This window comes from Aedes albopictus, chromosome 2 (assembly GCF_035046485.1).
Source record: "Aedes albopictus strain Foshan chromosome 2, AalbF5, whole genome shotgun sequence".
Taxonomy (NCBI): Eukaryota; Metazoa; Arthropoda; class Insecta; order Diptera; family Culicidae; genus Aedes; species Aedes albopictus.
In genome coordinates this window covers 149188020-149213898 of record NC_085137.1, presented here as the reverse complement: position 1 = coordinate 149213898, position 25879 = coordinate 149188020, and the positions used below count along the sequence as shown (strand labels likewise).

Sequence of the window (25879 nt, the reverse complement as noted above, 5' to 3'; positions counted from 1 at the left end):
TTGAATTCGCTTGCATGCGGATATAGAAAGAAGCGTATTGAATAAGAGTACAAAAGAGATGTTTGAGTTCACTGAGGATGAGGGAGCACATAAGCGATGAGGTTGGGAGAGGAGCTGTTCAGCGAGATCATACCGAGAGTCTTGGCTCAAATCCTGGTATCCTGGAAGATCTTTTCATTTCTTTTCGCTCTCCTGAGTCATGCAGTATTTCATGATATCTGCTTCACGAGTGAAAAAAGGAAAAACAGAACACTTGGGAACACACAACACATGGAAGATTGTGAATGCACAGGCTGGCATCAGGAAAAAGGCAGAATTGTTTTTCCTATCATGTCTTGGTTTGAATTTGTGGTGGTGCTTTTGTGCTAGATGGTGTTATCAGGATAACCATACCATTAAGTGGCCTCTTGCAATGAAATGAGCGCTGTTTTGTTCTTTTGCTTCGTTGGTAGCCGAACAGAGTTTTGTGTATTAGTTGTTTCTGTCGTGGATTGTCCCGGTAGCTGTTTCGTTTCAGCGGTTGAACGAGGCAAGGAATGAACAGTTCCTTAGATCAAACTGGATATATGGTTGCTCCAAATTTGAAATAAGTTGGTTTTCTCATAGCAAGTCCGAGCACGCTGGTACTACGGTATTTCGAATTGTTCACAGGCGTGAAAAAAAAAAGTTCTATAACTCCACATCAATTTGATCAACGTAAAACGGCGATTAGAACGACGTTACATGTTTATGTCGAAAATTAATGTGTACATAGGTTACTGCCTGCTTTGTGAACTTGTATGCCGTGGCTGGTACGTCCACCTGGGACTTGTCCTGCCTCGCTTCAACTTAGTGTTCTTTGAGCACTTCCACAGTTATTAACTGAAGGGCTTTCTTTACCTGCCATTGCATGAATTTGTATATTGTGAGGCAAGTAAAATGATACTCTATGCCCAGGGAGTCGAGAAAATTTTCCCGACCGGAACGGGAATCGAATCCGCCGTCTCCGTATTGACGATCCATAGCCTTAACCACTAGGCTAACTGGAGACCCCATCCATATGCGAAACTACCGGGGGTGCCGGGGTTGCCAGGCACCCCCTAGAATTTGAATGCATTGCTGTGTGGCATAGGGCGATGAATGATGAACGGATGAACTAATGAATAATTGTTTCTAGTGCATCCCCTGTCAAAAAACTGTAGTTTCGCCCATGACTCCATCCTCGGATATTGACCAATCCAAATACATGTATGGCAGTGATTTGCTTCCAGATTCCCTGTGTTAAGAATCTTTTGTTCTCCCATATATGGATTGCTTGTATTAGATTTCCTGAGACTTTTGTGGACAACTCAATACGATGGTACAGGTTCACATCTTTATTGTTGAAGTAAGGGCTTCTGCTTGACAAATGCTTTAGTCAGAGTGAAAGTTGGTGGAGTAAAGTGATGTTGTCCTGCAGTTGTAACGGATATGTAATTCCGCAGCGGTCTGATCAGGGATATGTCCACACAAAGTGATTTGTGCCCCTGGGAACTGTCTTTATTCTAGTAATGGGTCTGTTTGGTTTGTTTCGCAGTATTGTTACATATTAGACAATTGTTGCAAGTTCGAATGCAAGGAGTGATTTGATTGAGGTAAGCAGAGTTTTATGCTTGAAGCCGCGTTGTTTGGATTTGTTGTACCAAACAGTGTCCAGGACTCTGTTATGAATGTGATTAGTTGTATCTGCCCTTTGGCCGAAGCGGTGGATGAGCGACTATTCAGCAAGACGTAATGGTAGTTTCCTTGGACTTCTTAAGCGTAGACACTCACGCTATGCAGTTGCATGATAGTTATTGACAGAGGGAGATCTCAGGTGGTGTAGAGGTGGTCGAGACTGGGAAGCAGGCGATGTCCTAGTTGGTGCGTTGTGCCAAGACGAGGAGAAAATACCTTCAAGTGTAGGTCAATGCAACATGGTGAGGACTTGTGATTAAATTCACTGGAAGCGCGTTGTTGTGATTAAATTCACTGAGGGTGTTCAAGTAGCAATGGATTCGATTACAAGAATTCATTATGGAGGATGGTGAGTGTGGTAATTAACCCTAAAAGGGATACCTTCATGGCCTCAGTTTCGTCACCTCGCTGAGTGTGTTCCATCAAAGACGAGCTCTGAAAGGCGCCTGGGGTCCAAATGGACCCCAGGTATCCCTTTTAGGGTTAATATTACAAGGGTTCCACCTCCGTTCCACCTGAGGGTGTCTTAAGGAGAAAAAAAAATGCAGTAATGCAAGAGATCAGTATTTGCATTGGTTCTACTGCGAGAAGGTGTGTTTCGGAAAGTCAGATTACAAAGAGCATCGGTAGTGCTGCGGAGCTATGCTGAAATGGGATCCAGCAGCATACTTTGGATGATCAACATGCGAGCTGCGCTGCAGTGGTTACATAGGGCGGACACCAGAAGAGGGCCTATCGGAAAATATGACGTTATTTTCATGCCAGGCTGCTCGCATAAAAGATTTTTGCGATTGAAAAGAATCTTCGTGGCCTCGGAGTTGTACGGTTGGTGTCATCAACCATTTGACCGTGTTGTGCTGTGGAATGCGGGTTCGATTCACGACGCCGTCGGCAGGCGGAGTTTGTGACTGTGCGTTGCATGTTAGTCTGTTATCTGGTGTCGTGCTCCCTTCATAGACAAAAGGGAAGTCATACAGGGTATATTCAATGTTTTGATGTTTTTGCACATAAAATTGAACATTCAGTGCAACCGAAAGTGTTTGACTAGGGCAAATGGAGAATGGACCCACGATTCAAAGATAACTAATAATAAGTAATTATTCGTTGAAATGAGAAGTCTTACGAGGATGTCGTATATTCGGAACTTGAAGATAATATGCGTGTGTTAATGAATAGTGATCCTATGAGGAGTAAGGGGAGCAACTGCTATGCTATGCAACTATTGGTCAGATGGTAATTGGTATTTAGACAGAAGAGTGCCACAGTGTCATGCTTTTGATAAATCGTACAAGACCGGTCGATTGTATTCTTGACTTGATTCTTGATTAAGAGACACATTTTATTGTATGGGGGGAGAGACGGAGCAGGTCTGCAGAAACTTGGAAGTATTGGTCTGGCGATAACATCATAATTGTCTGAAGGGTGGTGGCTTGCCGAACATGATAATCATTGGAGATTCATAGAGTACCAGTAGGTGTAGTTTACTCATGGAGTGCGGCATCGAATCACTACATTAAATTATTGATTATACCATATGACGTTATGACGATTCTGACACTTGACGGTTTCAAGGATCAGTCGGACTTTAGAAAATGTTAAGCCAATGTGCAAAATCAGATTATAGAAAGGGGGATGTGGTGACGAGTATCTTTACTCGTTCACCTTTATACAATGCACTCGCGCGCATACATGCACCTGCGTGGAGACACATCAGCCGACCCACTCTGCGCGGCACAGCAGCAGATTAGTTAGTCTTATATACACGCTCGCGCTTGCCAGACGCGGTTACCACAGAATCCGTGAAGGAATTCCATAGAGAATCCCTGGAGGAATTCCATAGAGAATCCCTGGAGGAATTCCATTGATAATCCCTGGAGGAATTCCATAAAGAATACCTGAAGGAATTCCTTAGGGTATCCCTGAAGGAATTCCTTAGGGAATCCCTGGAAGAATTCCTCAAGGAATTTATCAGGGAATCTCTGGAGGAATTCCTTAGAGAATTTTCGGAGGAATTCCTTAAGGAATCCCTTGAGGAAATCCCTGGATGAATTCCTAAAGATATCTCTGAAGGAATTCCTGAGGAAATCCCTGGAGGAATTCCTAAATAAATCTCTGGAGGAATTCCTGAGGAAATCCCTGGAAGAATTCCTGAGGGAATCCCTGGAAGAATTTCCCAGGAAATCTGTGGAGGCATTCTTGAGGAAATCCCTGGATGAATTCCTGCAGTAATTCCTTAGGGAATCCCTGAATGAATTCCTTATGGAATCCTTGGAGGAATTCCTTAGGGACTCTCTGCATGACTCCTTTAGGGAATCCGTGGAGGAATTCCTTAGGGAATCCCTGGAGGAATTGCTCAGGGAATCTCTGCAGGAATTTCTTAGAGAATCTCTGCAGAAATTCCTCAGAGAATCTCTGGAGGAATTCCATGGAGAATCTCTGGAGGAATTCCTGAGGAAATCCCTTAAGGAATTCCTGAAGAAATCGTTGGAGGAATTCCTAATGGAATCCGTGGAGGAATTCCTAATGGAATCCTTGGAGGAATTCCCGAAGGGATTCTTGAGGGAATCCCTGGATAAATTTGGGAATCCCTGGAGGAGCCACTGAAGGAATTCCTAAGGGAATTCCTGGAGTAATTGCTTATGAAATCCCCGGAGAAATTCGTGAGGAAATCCCTGTAGAAATCCCTGAGGAAATCCCTGGAGGAATCCCTGAGGAAATCCCAGGAGGAATTCCGGATGAAATCTCTGGAGAAATTCCTGATGAAATCTCTGGAGGAATTCCTGAGGAATTCTCAGGAGGAATTACTGAGGAAATCACTGGAGGAATTCCTTAGGAAATCCCTGGAGGAATTCCTAAAGAAATCTCTGGAGGAATTCCTGTGGAAATCCCTGGAAGAATTCCTGAGGAAATCCCTGGAGGAATTCCTGAGGAAATCTCTGGAGGAATTCCTAAAGAAATCTCTGGAGGAATTCCTGAGGAAATCCCTGAAAGAATTCCTGAGGACATCCCTGAAGGAATTCCTGAGGAAACCTCTGGAGGAATTCTTGAGGAAATCCCTGGAGGAATTCCTGAGGTAATCCCTGGAGGAATTCCTGAGGAAACCTGGAGGAATTCCTTAGGAAATCCCTGGAGGAATTCCTGATGAAATCTCTGGAGGAATTCCTGAGGAAATCCCTGGAGAAGTTCCTGAGGAAATCCCTGGAGGAATTCCTGAGGAAAACCCTGGAGGAATTCCTGAGGAAATCCCTGGAGGAATTCCTAAGAGAATCCCTGGAAGAATTTCTGAGAGAATTCCTGGACAAAATCGTGAGGGAATCCCTGGAAGAATTCTTGAAGGAATCCCTGGAGGAATTCTTGAAGGAATTCCTGGAGGAATTCCTGTGGAAATCCCTGGAGGAATTCCTGAGGAAATCCCTGGAGGAATTCCTTAGGCAATCTCTGGAAGAATTTCTGAGGAAATTCCTGGAGGAATTCCTGAGGAAATCCCTGGAGAAATTCCTGAGTAAATCCTTGAAGAAATTCCTGAAGAAATCCGTGGAGGAATTTCTGATTCCATTAGGAAGAAATCCTTGGAGGAATTCCTAATGGAATCCGTGGAGAAATTCCCGAAGGGATCTCTGAAGGAATTCCTGAGGGAATCGCTGGAAGAAATCGTGAGGGAATCACTGGAGAAATTCTGAAAGGAATCTCTGGATGAATTCTTGAGGGAATCACTGAAAGAATTCCTAAGGGAATTCCTTGAGGAATTCTTTAGAAACTCTCTGAAAGAATTCCTTAGGGAATCCCTGGAGGAATTCGTGAGGATTTCCCTGGAGGAATTCGTTAGTAAATCCCTGGATGAATTCCTGAGGAAATCCCTGGAGGAATTTCTGAGAAAATCTCTGGAGGAATTCCTGAAGAAAATCCCTGGAGGAATTCCTTAGGGAATCCCCGGAGGAATTCCTTAAGGAAATCCTGGAGGATTTTTTTAGGGAATCCCTGGAGGGATACCTTAGAGAATCCCTGGAGGAAATCCCTGGATGAATTCCTGAGGAAATCCCTGGAGGAATTTGTGAAGAAATCCTTTGAGGAATTCCTAATGGAATCCGTAGAGGAATTCCCGAGGTAATCTCTGAAGGAATTCTTGAGGGAATTTCTGGAAGAATTCCTGATAGAATCCCTGGACAAAATCGTGAGGGAATCCCTGGAGGAATTCCTTAGGGAATCCTTGGAGAAATTTCTAAGGAAATCCCTGCAGAAATTCCTTTGGGAATCCCTGGAAGAATTCCTGAGGGAATCTCGTAAAGAATTTCTGAGGGAAACCCTGGAAGAATTCCCGAATATCTGTCCAAACGCCTAGAAAAATCCTTGGTGTTATGTTCGTAGGAACTTCAGGAAGAAACTTCAAAATTTTATAATAACGGTAAATGAAACTCGTAGTTCTGGGTGAATATTTTGTATAAATGTGATATTTTTATGTAAAAGTTCTTTTTGTTCTTGCGAGTCAATTATTATTGTTATTTTTGTTCATAAAATCTTGTTATTTTTTATATTGATTTTTCTGATTCATTTATGTTTCTTTCTTTCCACATGTACATGTTCACCACGAAAAATCACGTCCGCTGTACTGTTACAACAAAATACACGACACGTGCATTATTCCTGTATCACACCGTATAACATCAATCATCTCGGCCAACATGACCACCATCATCATCCCATTGGGAATTTTGATCGACCCGCATATGTATAATGCTGCTTGGCCTGTCGCAATCATGTGCCCCCTTTCCGGCCCTGATACTGTTGCCAAAAATCATATCACCAAACAAACCATCAAACATCTGCATCACCCCTGCCTCTCCTCAAATCATGAATCACATGTACACGATAATTGGCACGACGCCGGTGGTGGTGGTCACCATCGACCTGGTGAACTTGGACTATCTGCAACCCGTAAACTCGGACGACCACACCATCATCATCAATCATCAATAATTTGATTGGCCACCGCCATCGCCACCATCATTCCCATAATCATCATCATCATCTCCAGAACACTGACAAGCTGAACGAAGTGCGAGCCACCGTGGATCTGCTCGAGTCGCAGAAATCCGAGGAGAAGACCCGCATTATCGAGAACAAATTGTCCACCGCCGAGCAGAACCGCGAGAAGGAGATCCAGAAGAAGCTGGACCTCATTCGCAAACACGTAGGTTTTCGTTGTTTTTACTTTCTTACTCGTCTGTGATATTGCTCTTTGTTGTTTAGCTTAAGTTTTTGGTTTTGTGTGCATTACGTGGTTGGCTTGACTAATTTTGTGCTGATTTTTTTTCACAGTTTATTGTTTGGTGTGACCTTTATGTTGCGATAATAACTCATGGCTGGTGTATATATGTTGAGGGGTGGTAGTAAGGTATAAAAATGAGACAAAACAAGTCAACTTATGATACAAGCAAAGTCAAATTAAATCTTTTAGCTTTATTCCACTAGCAAACCGATAGTAATATTTTTGCTTTATTCGCAATTTTATATTTAATAGATGGCGTCAACTTAAAAATGCATGAGATGACAAAATTTCATATGTAACATAAACTGACCTTCGACTTGTATTTAGTACGATGTCTTGGCATATAGGTTTTGCGGAATCTTCTAGCACAGGGGTTCCCAGATCGTCTTCTACAGTGCAGTTGGTATCATCTTCATGTGTAGACTTTCGGGGGATTCTAAAACAGTGTCCCAATCGTGTGGGCTACAAAAATATTTCGAAATTCAAGATTACGGACTGAAATTGAAGATGATGGACCGTAATTTAGGATGGTGGCTGTTTATCAGGGTATCTACCTTGGTGTCCGCTACCTGAAAAAAAGGAAAACCGGGAATCCTCATTGAAACTTTGCAGCGATACAAAATTAGCCCTATGGATAAGCACTAGCTCAGTGATCCCGTCGTTCATGAATCAATTCCAGTCTACATCATTTTGAAATTTGTTTGCTTGGAAAGCCTCTCAGGTTTTCTCATGAGACTATTTCCGATTTTTCACGCTTTTACAAGGTACGAAAATCTTCTTGGATTCCTTTTTGGAATTCTTTCCGGAGATTCTTCCGGATGTCTACCAGCATTTTTCCGGAAAGACTTCCGGAATTCTTGAAAATTTTCAATGATTCCTGAATTCTGACCGATTTTCCTTGAGTTTTTTACAGGAATCCTACAGAATTGCTTTCAAAGGATTTCCCGGTATTGCTCCCACTGTCCCTCATAATGTATTCACGGAGCTCATGCTGCGTCTTGCTTAAAGTTCGTTGGATTTCTACCAGGATTTATCCTGAGATCTCAGCAAGAGTTTCTATCCCCGAGCAAAGTCTAGCTATTTTAGGAAAAAAAATCACTTAGAGGAATCCCCGAGGAAACTTTGGCTAAGTTTGGAAGGATCTCCGGGAGGAATCTAGCGAGAAACTCTGGGAGTATAACAAGAAAACCTCTGGAAGAAGTCTCGGGAGGAACTCTGGTTGAAATCTCATAAATCCCGAAAGAACAAATCACTGAAAGCACTATTTATGGAAGGAAATACGCAAAACCCTCTTGCCGGAAACTTACGAGAGCTGGAGAAAGCCAGAAAAACAAAATTGGCAGGCCAGGAAAAAAAGAAGTTAAATTCTGGGAAGAATTCTGTGAGAAACTATAAAAGAATTTCAAGAAGGAATTGTGGTAGAAATCCAAGCAGGAATCCTGGAAAGAATTCAAGGAAGAATATTACTAAGCCACCAGCACAGAGAACCGACATTGAAGTTGAGCTTTAAAACTATGTATGGAGTTTACTTCCCCTCTTCGCATGTCAGTCCCATGTTGTTTTTCAAAGCGCCTACGTTTTGTACTATAACTCCAATTATTTTCAAAAAAGTGTATTCTATTGTTGCATACCCTTTTCGTGGCATATTTAGCTGTGAAATGAGGTGGGAAAGATATCAAATTTGTTTTGAATGACCTCGTAAGTGACAAAAATATGATTCGCATTAGAAACGACATGAGACTGACATACCGTGACCGGCCCTAATTCTGCGCAGTCCCTAATTCGGCGCACTTTCTCGAATATACAACAAAATCAGGGACGCTGGTTCAATATTAGCTTCAAATATATTTTTTTGAAAAAGTTTGTGAAGAAAAATGTTTCAAATCAACGACCATTATGGAGCCTCGTAGCCGTGTGGTTAGGGTCACCAAGCTTCCAATCGTACCATGCTGTGGGGTGAGGGTTCGATTCCCGCTCCGGGCGATGAAACTTTTCGTGAGAATAGTCTCTTCTCCGTTTCCACTGGTGTATGCTCCGTGTGTCCCTTGTCTAGTGTGCCAGTGCTGGAAATTGCCTGAAATCCGTGTCCGTTTAGCGAAGCTGCAAAAAAGTTGCCTCATGACCTGAAGCATTTTGCGACATAAATAATAAAGAGAATGTCTGCTTTTCCATGCGCATCCTGTACTGCTGTCTTCAAGGAATCAGAATCGGCAAAAAACAATTGAGTTTTCTTCTTCTTTTCTTAATCTTCTTGTTCTTTCTGGGTGCGCAGAATTAGGAACCGGTATTAAATAGCGGTCCTAATTCTGCGCAGACATTTCAACACTAAGTTTTGATCATATAATTAATTATTAATTAAATAATTAATAAATAAACAAACATCATATAAATGCCACCATAGTTATAACTAGGATATTCTATGTTTCTAGCAAACCGGTGAATGTAATTACGTCTCAACAAGTTAGTTTATAAACTTCGAAGGCTAGTTTACGATTCTTGCACTTTAGATCTGATAGTTCGACCGGACTAACCACTTGTTTGAAACATTTGCTATCAACCTCGGGGGAAATTTTATGTATTCATGCAAGCATTCGTCAAATGCGATATATGATATGAGTTTACATGGAATTTAGACAAGAGAAGTTAGACAAGAAAGAAGTCTCAGTTTGCAAACAAAGATTGTGCTACTTTGTCATGGCGAAAAAGTTTATATTGCCTTTTGAAATGAAAGTAAATTTTACTAATATGTGCATATGCGGATAACTAAAAAGCTTTACGTAGTAGTATTCGGTAATGCTAATACTACAAAATCCTTTTGTGTATTATGATTGAAATTCCCTTTGCTTAGTAACCAAAGTAGGTAGAATCAATGTCGTAATGTCGTATAAAAGTTGAAAGTGAAGAATTCAATTGAATTTCATCTATGAATCATGTTCTCATTGCAATATGTTAGCTTTTTAGAGTTTTTCCCATGTGCGCAGAATTAGGAACATTCCAAAAAAGGGTGCGCAGAATTAGGAACAAAGACAAACTTTAGAATTTTCATGATTTTTCATTTTGTTTTGTATAAGAATTATATTTTGCCTTATTTACAAAGTTAATAACTATGTGCAGTCAAAAATTCAGCCAAATCGGTTTGATTTTGAATTTGTTACAGCTGATTGAAATTGAAAAAGTCTTAGGTGCGCAGAATATGGGCCCTCCACGGTACCAAGAGGGGCAGTTTAACGACTATATGGTTTGTAGAATTTCTGATTGAACTGCTGAATGTTTTGTTTGCTGATTTTATTAGTGTGTTTGGATGTCATTGTTTCATGCCCTTTTCAACTTCTATTGACACATTCTACCGTGACGTTACAACGTTTTGACGCCTTTTCGATCAGATTTTCCACTATAACTTGTAAATTCGATCGTAAACCCTCAAATATTATTGCATATTCGGATTCCTTGTACAATTTCTAATTTGAACTATAGATGACAAAGGTATCAACAAATCACTTTTCCATGTTTTACGATGGTTACCCCAAACTTTTGGCTGATACATAATTTTGAGGGGTGACCCCAAACTTTTGGTCGATGACATCAAGAGTTAATTTACTCAATAACTTTTTTCCTAGATTTTTTAGCCAAGTTCGGTAAAAAGCACTCGAAATCTTATAGAAAACAGGTTATAAAGCCTGCACACTTTAGAATCGGTACACTTTCAACCGGCTGCCGCTCAAAAACGGAGTCACTTGGAAAAAAGTGTTGATAGAAGTAATTGAAGCTTATCTATTGTAGATTGTAGGAAACGTATAAAAATTGCTGTTTTTATATTTTTAGATGAACGATTGATCTGAATTCGTGAATAGTGCCAGTTTTTTCTGCACACATTGAGCAAAAACCAATCATTGTCAGATTCAAGATTTGTGTAGGAATATATAATTATCTAACCCACCAATTACGCAGTATATAATAGTTCTTGGTATTATGATTGTTGATTAAGGGAGGTAAAATATTCCATGAGTGTTTTAAAATTTCCAATATAGCTATGGTAAGCCATTGAAAGGTTTTACGGAAAATCAAATACTTGCATAGATATTTAAAGTCAAAAAAGTTGTTTTCGCATAAGCTTTAGTTCGGCGAATACGCATACGGGAAGGATACTATACGATTAGTATTGGTATACAAGAAATCAATTATTGGATGCAGAACAATATAATTAATCGTGGCTCGATAGCTGTATGGACTATTGCTGACGAAATTCATTGGATGTGTTTTGATGGCGTGAAATATCTAACGATTTTTTTAATAAAACTGAATCTACTCAGAAGTTTTTTATTTGTGATCATAGAATCACATCTAGAGTTCCATAATCTATATGGTTTTCAGTGTTTTATCCATGAAAATTATCTTATTTTAGGCTTATTATGAGGAGTTAGCCTTATGACTGTTAATTTCCGACTACTGTGTGGGAAAACTGGTAATAATTCCAAAAATAATCCAGGTTTCGATATGAATTAAGTTGGGCCACTTGAATTGGGGAATTGTAGATCCAAAAAACGATCTCAGGAAATATTTTTTCATAAAAAAATAGTAGGGGGATTCGCTTAACAGCGTAAACTGATTAAACTGATTAAACGTCGCGATCACCAAGGCAATCTTTGATTATTTCATTCGCAAGATCATGAAACATTTCAAATAAGCAGAAAATCATGGCATACGCAGCAATTTAATCTGTTTAGTGAGTGAGTAAAATTATGTTTTGAATATAGCGTGAATGGCCAATAAGGCTATAAGTTTATTATGGTCTTGTGAACCATATTTGTCAAAAGTTTAATGTCGTAACTTGTTTTGAGCATATGTTTGATGAGTATAATTTTGTTTCTTGTGGAAATATCAGCCCGTAAGCTGTGAAATTTGAAAATATTGACATCATTGGTTTGTGCAGAATAAATTGGCATGAATTTTACAATCAGATCAAAATTTTATCTTGAACCAATAAAAACTGATTTTTTTCATATTTTTCCTACAAAACACAATGGTGGGGCTGGCTCACCAACACTTCCGGTCCGCTTTAGTGCTTTATGCATCATTGTGGCCAGGTGTTGTTCTAGTTTTTCCAACTGTATTGTAAAGCCAGGGTGTCTACTACCTGGAAAAACCTGGAAAACCTGGAATTATCAGGGAATTTTACTCGACCTGGAAAAATCCTGGAATTCTCAGGGAATTCTGGTGACAATCAGGGAATTTCTGTGGTTATCATTTCAATACAAATTTTCAGTTAGAAATGCCTCAAGGCTAATGAAAATTTCGGCTGCGCCGCTACTAACTACTCGCTCGTTAAACATTATTTATCAGTTTTCACCGAAAATAATCAACAATCGTAATATATATATTATTTATCAGATATTCATTACCCTTGACGTTGAAACTAACTTGAACTTTTTCTACAGCAATCTTCTATTTAATGTTTGACCTATTTCGGAAAACTGAGTCGACATGCTTTTATTGTTAAGACTTTGAATTCTCAAATCTTTCAATCTATTGTAGCGTTAAATATTAGCGTAGTGACTTAAACTGTATAAGCTATTTTTCTTCATTTCCATGTAAATGAGTTTAAAGTCTTGCATAATTTATTGAGGTTTGCCTAATAAATTCGCAATCGCCTGTAGATGTTGGAAAATACCTGAAGGAACTTAACGATATATTTTAAGCATAGTTCCTGAAACTCCCGCAGAATATTATTGATTAATTGGAACTCCTGGCGAATTCGATGTTGGTATTTCTAGCGAAATTAACTAGTTGACTTCTGGAAGAATTTTTAAATATTTTTCTGCCCATTTCTGAAGCATTTTTAGATTAACTCATAAATAATTCTAAACAATGTTTGAAACAATTTTCAACTCTCTTTTTCCCATAGTTGCTTCTGAGCTCCACATATTTTAACGAACTATTTTCGATGGACATAATGCAATAGTTTTAGAACATGGTTGCCAACTTATTAGTATATTCTAATTGTTTCAAGAGTGAAACTATTGACATCCAAAACTGTTGATTAACAACTATTTTTTTCCATTAGCTTTGAAAATAGTCCATTTTTAATATTTATTTGTTCATATACTTTTGGTAAAAACGCTGTTTTTGACGTAAACTAATCGTTCAAATTTGTTGAGGAAAAAATAAGAATTCAGAATTCCTCTACAGTAGACGTTCGCTCGGTGCAAACGGTTTAACTGCAATGCTTTTTACCTGCAAGTCCGCTAAGTGCAACAATTTTGCAGTTATCGCACCGCTATCTGTCAAAAATGAAACGTCAACAGAGTTGCGATGTTTTTCAGATGCACTACAGCTGCATTGCAATGTTTTTGAGCGCATTCTGGCTGCGTCCAACAGCAATTGACAACTGTTTGACGGCTGCCAGTCGTTGCAGTTAGCGAATTTCATTCGGTAACTGAAACGTAAACATGTTGCACTTATCGAACGTCTACTGTAGTTGAATTTATGTGGACATTTACGAATGTCTTCGTACGTAAACTAAAGTTATACGTGAAGGGTTTCTGGGAGGATTCGCTTAAAAGCTTTAGCTGCAATTCTTGTAAATTTCTGACCATATTCAAGAAAGTTTGCACAGGAACTACCCGGAAGATTTTCTGCTGGAATGGCTAAGCTTAACTTTTATAAAAATATAGTGTAATTTCTTGTTGTTGTCCTTGCTAAATTTCGTCAAAAATTCATCAACAAAATTTTCATCAAATTATGCAGAAAATTCTCGTGACAGAAAATCAACTTGTGCTTGAAGCATTTTCTCATTTTTTCGGTTTTTTATTTTTTGTTAAATAACGAAGCAATATTTTCAAAATCGGTTTTCGTGCACATGTAGAGTATGGATCAAGGTATCTTCTGAATTTTTTTGAGATGGAAAATGTTTTTCATTTTTTCAGAAACCATTTTTTTGTGAAATGTTGTTTAAAAATGGTTTCTGCAAAAACGAAAAACATTTTCCACCACGAAAAAATCAGTAGATACCTTGATCCATACTCTACATGTGCACGAAAACCGATTTTGAAAATATTGCTTCGTTATTTAATAAAACATCAAAAACCAAAAAGTGAGGAAATTCTTCCTGTTTCGCCTTAAATGTCATCATAGTTGGAACTAGAAATATCCCAAAAAGTTGCGTTTCCACGAATTTCTAGAAATCTGAAATCATATTTAGTTTAGTCGATTTGTTAAAGTTTCTTAAACCTGGAATTATTTTCAAAAACCTGGAAAAATCCTGGAAATATCAGGGAATTTCATTTTCATAATTGAGTAGACACCCTGAAAGCATGAGCGGTGATCCTTGGCATTCTTGTGTAAATTGGGGTACTCGAAATGTTGATCGATCACCGATTATTGCTGGCAGATGCAGTGGAAAGTTTGTCTTAATACAGTCGAACCTCCATGAGTCGATGTTCCTTGACTCGATATCGACTCATGGAGGTAAATTTTTCCATACTGAAAAATAATTTCTGGGTTACTATGATGGTCCCTCCAAAAAGCTTCCCAAAGGATTTTTGTTCTACTACTCGATATTTCCTTGAGTCGATGGTCCCTTCAATATCGACTCATGGAGGTTTTACTGTACGTATCAATCGTCTCTGACAAACGAGAAAAACTGACCTCACTGATTACCTGTCTCTGAGCCAAATTTGGTATAGAGTCTTCAGTCTCCGATTAATCGCTTCATGTTTGATGGAGGTTTTTAATCCAATGGGTTACATAAACGCTATCAGAATGAAGAGAGTAATGTTCCGCGTAATATATCACAAATCAAAAGAGGTACGGTACATTAAGTGGAGCGGATATACTGAATTGGGTACCAGACCAAGTCCCTGCTGGGTGGCGCTAAATAGGTGAGCCATAGACAATAGAATCGTCAATGTCGTAGGGCATAGTACAGTAAAACCTCCATGAGTCGATATTGAAGGGACCATCGACTCAAGGAAATATCGAGTAGTAGAACAAAAATCCTTTGGGAAGCTTTTTGGAGGGACCATCATAGTAACCCAGAAATTATTTTTCAGTATGGAAAAATTTACCTCCATGAGTCGATATCGAGTCAAGGAACATCGACTCATGGAGGTTCGACTGTATGTGACTATTGTCGAAACAACACTATTTTTGGTCATTGTCCAACCAAAATCATAAGCGGCGACCACTTACACTAAGCACATAACTATGTTAGGGTCAAGATTAGGATGAAATCATTGGTAAAATATAATAACACTTTTTAGTTTGTGTAGTTAGTTGAACTAGAGTTAACTTTTTATTGAGACATTTTCTGTAGGTTTATTCTGGATTACAATACATTAGCTGTCCTTTAACTGAATTATTTTATAACAGTAAACAACATTATTCCTTCTTGATAAAAGATGTATTAACAAAAGCATTTCAATGTGGACATATAATTGCCAAACTATACATCTGATCAGATATATTTTCCGGTATTAAATTTGGGGTGGAGAGTTAAACACTTACGGAAATTAGTTTTTCAATGTCAGACAAACATCAAATGAACACAGCTACCAATGAAACAAACCTTCTCTACTGTCTTCTCATTTTGCCGCTTCCTATCCTCAATTGAACTTATCTGACACTAGTTAGGACTGTCTGTGGAAGATCCGGGTTTCTAGTTCTGTGTAGGACTTGTTAAAACGGGATGCCTGATATGTACTGCGGACAAATGGGCTGGAAGTACTGAGCAATCACAATTACTGTCGCACTAATCATATTAAATGCATGCTTTTCTACTTACATCCTGGGGCCTGTAGCATAATGAAAATTTTACTAATAATATTAGTCTTTTAGCTTGTAGCTTATAATTTTCTGTTGCATAAAAATACTACAAGTACAAGTTACAAGTCCAATACTACAAGTCGGATGGACTAATATTATTAGTAGAATTTACAAGTGTATGTTGCATAAACAAACTACAAGTATAAAATATTAGCTATGACTTGTACTTTTGATTACAAGTCTCAAAGGTCTTGTAAAATAATTTACAAGTTAAATTTAAAGTATTGCAGAAGTCATATTTAGTTTTGAATATATCGATTTACCATTTTGATGAACTCAAAAGATATTATTTATCTAACATGTCAACCTTAATTCCAGTTTTCGACGATTAAATTTGGCAGTATGTTTCGAAACTCATTGAAGAGAAAATTGCGTTGATGTACACTTTGTATCCAAAATATAATTTCTGCTGAGTCTCTCAAGTTCTCCAAATTTTCTACAATACCCATCTTTGATTAGAGGTTCTTGGTAAAGTTATGGTTATTATGGTCACTGCATAAGTACAGGTAAAGTTGCAGATGCGAAATAAATTTGAATCAATTGCTTGTATTGCGCATCATTAAGCTAATCAAGAGCTACAATATACATACACTAATTCGAATCGAGTTATCGACATATAAAAGTAGGTAAAAGCTCAATTTTTGCATCCCAGATCACTTGGGATTTTAACAAGAAGCATAATACATGTTGCTAAATCTTTATGCATTGTTTTTCAACCATTACTATTAAATCTTTGGGACATTTTACTTAAAATCTAGGTACTTGCAGTACCATACTTTGTAAAAAAATATTTCGTCAGAGCGGCCGAAAATTATCCAAACTTCATCTATCGTATAATACCCCGGACAGACATGTGATACGAGTGTGATTCCTGTACAACGGTACGCAGTGTCAAGAAAATTCCAACTAGACTGACTTGAACTGAGAGAATTTTCAGTGTGGCACTCATTTCAAGCGCAATTGTACAGTGATTCTTGTATCACATGTGTGTCATAAGTATAAAGAATGCAAAACTTCGGAATAAATGAAGTTATTTCCGGATGTTACGCGGAAAATGCAGAATATAAACAAACATTAACTGCCATTTCAAATTAATAGTGAACTGTCGGATGAATTTTGACAGGTAAATGAACCAAAACAACTTGTATTTTCATGGTCACTAATATTACAAGTGCTAATAATATTAGTGGAAAATTGAGCCTTTATGCAACACAAATTATTAGCACTTGTAATATTAGTACTTGTAACTTGTAACTTGTAGCTAATATTATTAGCCCGATTATGCTACAGGGCCCTGAACGTCGCCAACCGGCAAAGAGGACATGACGAAAAAACGCGAGATGGTCCTAACAAAACTAGAAAGACGATGGAAATGGTCACCGATGCAACGATATGGAAACAAAATAGATGAGAAATTATCGACCAAATCAAAATCTATGAACATATCGCTAATGTTCTTTATCATTCTTTCTTTTTCTCGTTTCAGCAACAAAATCGAAACCTCTCTACTATCTCTTCATTTCTGCCTCTTCCCATCCTATTCCCACATCTTCTTATATCCTCTACCCCGTCTATTTAATGTATCTGACACTTGTTGGGACTGGTAACGCCAGCGCTTGCCTGTGGAAGATCCCGGTGTGCTAATTCGGTGTAGGACATGTTAACGGGGGAGGCTTAGTAGGTCCACATCTGCCTACAAGCAGGGGCCTGTAGCATAATGAAAATTTTACTAATAATATTAGTCTTGTAGCTTGTAGTTTGTGATTTCCTGTTGCATAAAAATTCTACAAGTACAAGTTACAAGTCTAATACTACAAGTCGGTTGGACTAATATTATTAGTAGAATTTACCAGTGTCTGTTGCATAAACAAACTACAAGTATAAAATATTAGCTATGACTTGTACTTTTGATTACAAGTCGCAAAGGTCTTGTAAACAATTTTACAAGTTAATTTTTATTATTGCAGAAGTCATATTTCGTTTGAAATATATTGATTTACCATTTTGAAACTCATTGAGAGATAATTGCGTTGATGTGCACGTCATTTTGTATACAAAATATCATTTCTGCTAAGTTTCTCAAATTCTCCAAAGTTCCTACAATACCCATCTTTGATTTATGTATTATCACAGACAATGTTATGGTTACTGCGTCACTGCATCAAATCGAAGGTGCAACTTGAAGCACACGTGAAGTTGCATATGCGAAATACATTTGAATCAATTGATTTTATTGTGCATAATTGAGCTAATTAAAAGCTACAATATGCACTGATCCGAATCGAGTGGATACATATAAAAGTAGGTAAAAGCCAAGCGGAAAGACACTGCAAACGAGAGTAACTCTGAGAAATTGTGAATAACTCTTTGTACCTGTGATCGACGAATTTTGTTGAAAAACATCCCTAAAACTGCATGCAAAGCGAGATATCGGGCAATATTGTTTTGATTTTGCGATAAGTCAGGCAACACCCATATAAAAACGGGAGTAATCCGGAGGAATTCTGAGCAACTCTGTGACGGAAAATGTACCCTCCAGCAAGCACGGTGTCTTGCCTCGCAAGGTAAAAGCTCAATTATCGCATCCTAGGTCACTTCGGATTTAAACAAGAAGTATGATACCTGTTGCTAAATCTTTATCCAATGTTTTTCAATTGAATCTTTGGGACATTTTATTAAAAATCTCGATACTTTGTTCAGCATATTCACTAATGCTGTTCCATGATTTGTGTATGTATATTTGTCATTTATATGTTTATTGTTTTTGACGCTTTAGTCGTTTATTTGTCTATGAAAATGCCATAATAAAACAACTTGTAATAATCTATAATAGTAAAATTAAAAAAAAATGTGTTACTTTAATTTGGTAATTGAAATACCATACTTAATAAAAAAATATTTCGTTAGAGCGGCCGAAAATGATCCAAATAGCACATGCTTTTCTTCATGTATCATATACTGCCTATGATCGCATAACTGTCCCATATGAATAAAAAACCCAGCAAATATGGGACTGATATGCGATCATAGGCAGTATAGAGATTGCAAAACTTCCGAATCTATGAAATTATTTTTAACGAACATTCTGTTAACTTTTATTCATTTTTCTTCCGGATGCTTTTCGAAAAAATGCAGGAAATAAACAAACAACAACTGCCATTTCAAATTAATAGTGAACTGTCGGATGAATTTTGACAGGTAAATGAACCAAAACAACTTGTATTTTCATGGTCACTAATATTACAAGTGCTAATAATATTAGTGGAAAATCGAGCCTTTATGCAACACAAATTATTAGCACTTGTAATATTAGTACTTGTAACTTGTAGCTTGTAGCTAATATTATTAGCCCGATTATGCTACAAGGCCCAGATGGGCTGACAGTTGTCGGCCTGGGTGTGGACTGAGCAATTACAATTACAATTTTTCCTACAAAACACAATAAATAAGCTTCATTTGCTTCTTATAACGTTTTGTTCTAGGTCAAACCGTTTTTGATCTGCAGCCGGTAGAAAGCGTACCGATTCTAAAGTGCGCAGGCTTTATTACCGCTCTCATCTTTAAATTTGGTCGACCCAATTTTCAGCGACACTGCCGTTAGTTTATATTCATTTTTTTAGAAAATTTGGCAAATTTGGGTTGAGTTTACATACAAATATTTTTGTAAAAGTTTCATCTAAATCACGTTCAGAGTTACTTTGACTTATTATCTTTTGAATGAGACCTAGGTTTTTGAAATCGGACATAAATTGGCGTAGATATGAGCCTAAAAAAATGACATGTTTTTGAGGGGGTGACCCCAAACTTTTGATCGGGAGTGTTACACTACAGTAGGTGTGTGGGAGAGCTTAGTCAGATCGGTAAAAACAACAATCGGTTCGGCTCTGGATCGTCCTCGTAAACCGAATAGTGAAACGGTAGTGTTCACAGTGCGGCTTCGGATTCAGTTCGGCTTTCTATTCCGCAGAATCATTACTTGTTCTGTGGCTTAGTTGATAAAAGCGCCGGTCTAGCGAATACGGAGTCGTGGGTTCGAATCCCACCAGAACGCGTTTTTTTCACAAATTTCATCTCTCAATTTGTCAATTAGCAACATTTCGTGCCTTCTAATTACAAGTTTTTCCAGTATGTTTCAGCAGGTTTGAGGATCAATAGAATTTAAAAGAACCGCCTATAAAATAAAGAAGAGAGTGATTCGGGGAAAAAGGACATTCGGGGAAACGGTATTCGAGGAACCGATATCCGGGGAAAACTAGCACAACCGTCAAAGTGATGAATTTAAAACGCATACAAGCGTCACGTAGCAACGCGTTTGTTTACACAATTTGAGAACTTCAAGACTTCTAAACAACTTTTCTGAAGATATGTACATTGTACGTTGTAGGCGACCTGGATCATGAGATTCAATCGGAAATTTGTCCAAGGGTGCCTTTGAATTTTTGCAAGGGATTCCTGGGAGATTTTCGGTTATGATTTTATCGAGAACTTGTACAGGAATTCTATTGGGAATTCTTCTTGGGATTCCTGTAGGAATTCACCTAATGATTCGTTAATTTTTTTTTTCTAGGCAAAATCTTCCAGAATTTCCATGGATCCGTTCGAGAAATCCTCAAGAGGTTTTTCAGGAATTTCTTCAGGGGGAATTTTATAGAGATCCGTTAAGGAATTTTTCCAGAGATTTTTTGGAGTATTTCTCTTGGGGTTCATCTGTAGGAAATGCTTTATGAGTTCCTCCCGGAATTCCATTGGAAACTAATCCAAGAATCCTTTTGTGGAATATCTCCCTCCCCATGGATATTCGATCTTGACGCGATGGGAGGGCTTAACTCATTAGCACTTTGTGCGCCAATTTATTCATTTCTGATTCAGCCTTAAGATAGATGTGAATCTGGTTTAAGAGCTGAGCAGAGGTGAAAAAATCGGCCGTAAATGCTAATGGGGACCAGAGGAGTATCCGCAGTGAGCCTATCACAATTTCCAAAGCAATGTCATAGTTCAGCTTGCATAGACCCAATATTTTAGGAATTTACAGTTAGATTTTGAGGAGCGTTACGTAAAATTAGGTGTGGGTGGTATCTGCGTTACACTTACTACTCATCATTATTGCTCTCAGTGGCGTCTCGTAACCTCACTTTTTACCTGTTCAACGACCCTAAAACTTGAATTTGCGAAGAATTTATTAACAGAATCAAATTGAAAATGAATGAAAACAACTATTTTCAGCATTTTCTACAAATTACAAGCCAATTTGTTGAAAAAAGTCAAGAATTTACGTTCGTTGAACAGGTAGATTTGAGGTTAGGGAATCGCCACTGATTGCTCTAGGAATCTAGAAGACAATTGACGCTAGAAACTGCACTACCAGTTGAGCCTAGACAAAACTAGCTAGTAATAGGAAACTATGGGCAGGATAACAATATTAACATGGATTTTTTTCATTATTATTTTTACATATCTTCCAAACGGATGCATAGAATTTGGAACCGTTTGAGCAGGAGCTCCTATTTCGAGTGTTAGTAATACCACGTAATACGTTTGTACAGGTCGGACTCAATTGTCCGGAGTCGGGTTCTGAAGCTTCGGAAACGTGTGTCTGGGGAACGAAATGTTGTATGTATAAAGCTAAAATTTTGACATTTTGTCAAGCTAATTTTGATTAGTAGCCAGTAAATATAACAGCTTTGTACATCATTCCGTTTGTCAGATGTGGTTTTAGGAGGCTTCAGAGTTTCAATCCAGATAGTCGAGTCCGACCTGTACTGTATTTTCAGTAATTTTCAACGTAATAGCCATCCGAAAGACCATACGTGTTTTTGATTATCTCCTAGATCTTATTGTGGCATAACGTAACAGGTAGGAATTAGGATATAAAGATGTTAACGACATGCCAGGATTACAACACATTCAATTAAATGGGATTAGAATTTTCTTGGGTCTAGAAAAGAAGGTTTAGTCTTTGAATTTTCATTTTGTTTTTTTTTTTTTAATTTTTAAATCTAGACAGCTAAAATGATTTCATTGTTTTGTTATTTATTTATTTTCAAGTCAAAATTAATTTGCATATTTTTCATCTAAAGATAACCAATCAAACCCTTCCCTTCCCACGACTTTAAACGACTATTTATATGCCAAAAAAGCGTTTCTGAAAGAAGCGCTTGAACAAAAAATATTGCAAATTGGCTGAATTTTTCGAAATCAATGAACTTTGTTTTGCTGTAAACCAATAGGTCCTTGATTGTTTATCAATAGTTCTACTATTGAAACAAGTAGTTAGTAGTTGGGTTAAACTTATGAGGTTACAGTCATATTCTAAAAATTATTGCATCATATTTATCTAATTCCGTTTGTCCAGATTTCGTCGAAAATCGATGGTGCTCTCTAGCTAGAAAAACCATGGGAAGTGGAGGGTTAAACCCATGTTTCATTGAATTTCGCCGTATTATTTGCATAATTGTGTCCACTCCAATTCCTTCCCCCAACCCATACCATTACCCCTCCGATGGTGTTCATGTGGTCCGCACGGACTATTACGGCCATTACCCCTCCTTGATATGCGGCTTTGGATTGACTTGCGCTCTTATTGCCCCACCAAATGCTGCAAAATGAAAATGAAATGAAAGAATCCTTTTGTGGAATATCTCGTTCAGAAATTTCTTCCGAGGTTTCTAGGAAAAGTCCGCCAGGGATTTATTGTAGATTACCTCCCAGAACCTTTTCGGAGATTTCCCTTATTTATTCTTTGAAAGTTCTCTCGTGAGAATCCTTCGCAAATTTCTTCAGTGCTCTCCGTGAATAGGATAGGGGTTCCTTTGAGCAACATTCATACAGGGATTCCTTTGGGAATTGTCTTTCTGTGATTATTTCGGGGATGCAAGCTAAATTCAATCTGTCGGTACGGACATAAATCTGTGTAACAATATTCGAAACGATTTTTTCTATATTTTGTAATATACATTCGAGTATTCGACAGCTATAGATAAGTCACACAAGGGCCCATATAGCCGAGGCGGTAAACGCACGGGTATTCAGCATGACCATGCTGAGGGTGACGGGTTCGATTCCCGGTCGGTCAAGGATCTTTTCGTAAAGGAAATTTCCTTGACTTCCTTGGGCATAGAGTATCTTCGTGCCTGCCACACGATATACACATGCAAAATGGTCATTGGCAGAGGAAGCTCTCAGTTAAAAACTGTGGAAGTGCTCATTGAACACTAAGCTGAGAAGCAGACTTTGTCCCAGTGAGGACATTACGCCAAGAAGAAGAAGAAGATAAGTCACACATAAGTCTTATAAATAGCTATAAAGTTAATCTCAGTTTTTTGTTATTTGGAGTGGTGTTTCTAAGTTTAAGCGCATGCATGGAATTGAACATACTTCGTGTGGTTTTGTGCGTTATAATTAAAATTTCCTGCTTCTATCTCATTTCCAGGAACGACGTGCGGAGATTGTGCGCCAGAACAAGGCAGCCCTTGCCACTCAGAAGAACGACGACAACAGCGTCACCGCATCGTCCGGTTAAGGACCTCCCCAGAGCCATCGTACGAGCTTCCTTCTTTATCCCCCCTCTCTTTCACTATAATTATCTTTCTTCAACAAACATAGCTACACCATATGAATTACAACAAAGAGAGAAAAAATGCACATCTCGTCCCCGATCTTTTGCCTCCCCCTCTAAGTAGTAGTGCTACAAAACAAATTATAGAATGCTGATGAGTAAAACCACGCTTGAAAAAGTATCAGAAATGGCGTGAAACGTGGAATCACATCATGTTTAAAGAACATCAAACAGTTCAATCACGAATCAAGTTGAATATCTAAAGAAATACAAAAAGAAAAAAACGTTACAATAACACTACTGAAAAAAAAGTATTAAAATTGCAAGAAAGCGTGCAAAGACAACAAGAGATTTGATATCAGCATAGCGCGTGCCCCTGCAAGCATGCAAGCAAAACAAGCAAATCTGCAAGCCGAACAGCAGCGCCGAAGTTAAGACGAAGAAAAACTGTTTATTGATTGATCTAGCCATTTGAAGTACCGCGTGCAACAGCAACCAAACAGAAGATAGATAGATACAAATGAACGAACAAAATGAGACAAAAATAAACACAAAACTTCTTCAAAAGAAGATTTATAATCGCTAAAATGGAAATGAATTTAAATGAAGCATAATGAGAAAGCTACTACTTTTTTTTAAACCCAGTTAGAAAAGAAGGGGTTTACTGATTCAATCTGCTGTTGTTCTCAGAGGTAGAAAATGCACAAACACAAAATCAAACAAACAGCAGTAGGGTAAATCTTTCACTTGAAGTACACATAAAAAAAAATACGGAAGTTGAATTTATATACTTGTAACACCACTATCATAGAAGAAGCGGAAGCAGCAGCAGCCACAACAGCAACAACCAACAAACAAGTACGATAATAATACATGAACAGATGAATTGAGTTCTTTTCTATAATCCGTTAGGGTTTTATTTTCAAATCTCGGATTGAATTTCTAGAAATATGAACAATTTCTTAAACTTCTACCCTAATCCATCCGAAATTTGAAAATTCTAAATCCTCAATAATAAAACAACAGACGTTTAGTCGAGTACCATCAGTGGAAAACATCTCAACTGTTTAAATAAGTGTAAATTCAATGTATCCTCTCCATATAACCTGGCAGTTCTCTTTTTAGGTACATATAATCAATGAAAATTCATAATCGAAATGACGGTGCGTTTATTGAATTGTACAAATTTCGAATGCCCTCAGCAAAGGGGAACCTTTATTATTTTTTTTTTTCGTATTTCCAACCGTTCGAAAGCGACAATAGCAATTTCCGTTCAAATACAGATTTAAAATAGGATCGTAGATAGCTCTCAGAACCAAGAACAAACAAAAAGAAGTAAAATAAAAGTCCAAAACGGAAGCGCATCATTGACGGAAACTGCCCAAGAAAACACAAACTCATTGAAAGCCGGAAGAGGTGATACTTACAAACAGAAACAAACACAAACGACAACAGTTAGACAGAGGAAACAAAAAATATATAGTTTTTTGCTAAGGCTTAGAATCACGCGGCCACAGTTTTGGGTAGGAATTTTCGGTCGCCGTTTTTTCCGGTTCATTTTTTCGAAACTTAGATAAAGGCAAGCTTTTCGAATTTTGGAAATTTTTAGACACTCAACCAACCAAGTAGTAAGTAACAGTAGTAGCTGCTTCGAACGAACAGTATTAGCATGCAGAGCGGAAAAAAACACACGAAAGCACACAACGTGTGAACAAGCGTGGAATTGGGGAACGTGGAAATCATGGGATTCGAACTTTTGAAAGCTGGAAGATGTGCAATGCGTGAACAAATTTTGCATCAGTTTTTTGTTTGTGCTATTGGTTGCAAACGAACGCAGGGAAGAGTGGCATTTTTAGGGAACGCCAAATAGACAGGATTGGCAAGTGGCTAGTGAAACGTAACAGTTGGAGATAGCATTTGAGGGCAGGTGAGGATTTGTTGAAAAAAGTTTAACATTTTGTTTAAGTAAGAAATTTGATTGAATGGTAAAGGGACTTGTTTTGTGACATCTAGATTTTTATATAGGTATCGCATGAACGGTTTTAAGCGGCCCCTTACTCTAACAAGCAGGTTTACAGAAATCCTTGTGAAGAAGCTCAAGTTACCTAATTTAACCCTAAAAGGAATACGTGGGGTCCATTGGACCCCAGGCGCCTTTCAGAGCTCGTCTTTGATGGAACACACTCAGCGAGGTGACGAAGCTGAGGCCATGAAGGTATCCCTTTTAGGGTTAAAGAAGCGACTTCGAATGAAACCGAAGTCAACTGAGTGATTAAGCCTGATCTGTCTCAACCAAGAACTCAAGTTATGTTCTAGAATCATTGCCGAACATGTGGCTCATTTGACACACATGCGTAAATGGCCAATGCATAAAGATCTTATAGCGGAAACTCGGACCAAGCCAGTGAGAAGGCGATTCAGTTAAAGAAATTTATCTGAGGAAAGCCATGAACTCTTGTTTCATTGTAATTCATGTTTCGGAATCGTGTGTTCAGTATTCCTAATTCCAAGGAAATGTCATAGGTGTCTTGAGGTTCAGATTT

The 25879-nt window shown here is 38.2% G+C and overlaps 1 protein-coding gene across 3 annotated transcripts in view; it reads left to right on the top strand.

The window, feature by feature from the left end:
* The window catches only part of LOC109420996 (stathmin), a 241252-nt gene extending 217312 nt beyond the window's left edge, over positions 1–23940 (top strand). For 2 of the 3 annotated variants that reach the window (XM_029858858.2, XM_019695474.3), the window contains exons 5-6: positions 6728–6883; positions 23211–23940. In XM_029858858.2, coding sequence (XP_029714718.2) covers positions 6728–6883; positions 23211–23300 — 246 coding nt within the window. In that variant the 3' untranslated portion in view covers positions 23301–23940. The remainder of the gene's footprint in view (positions 1–6727; positions 6884–23210) is intronic. The other variant, XM_029858859.2, reaches the window with a different exon arrangement.
* The last annotated feature ends 1939 nt before the right edge of the window (positions 23941–25879 follow it).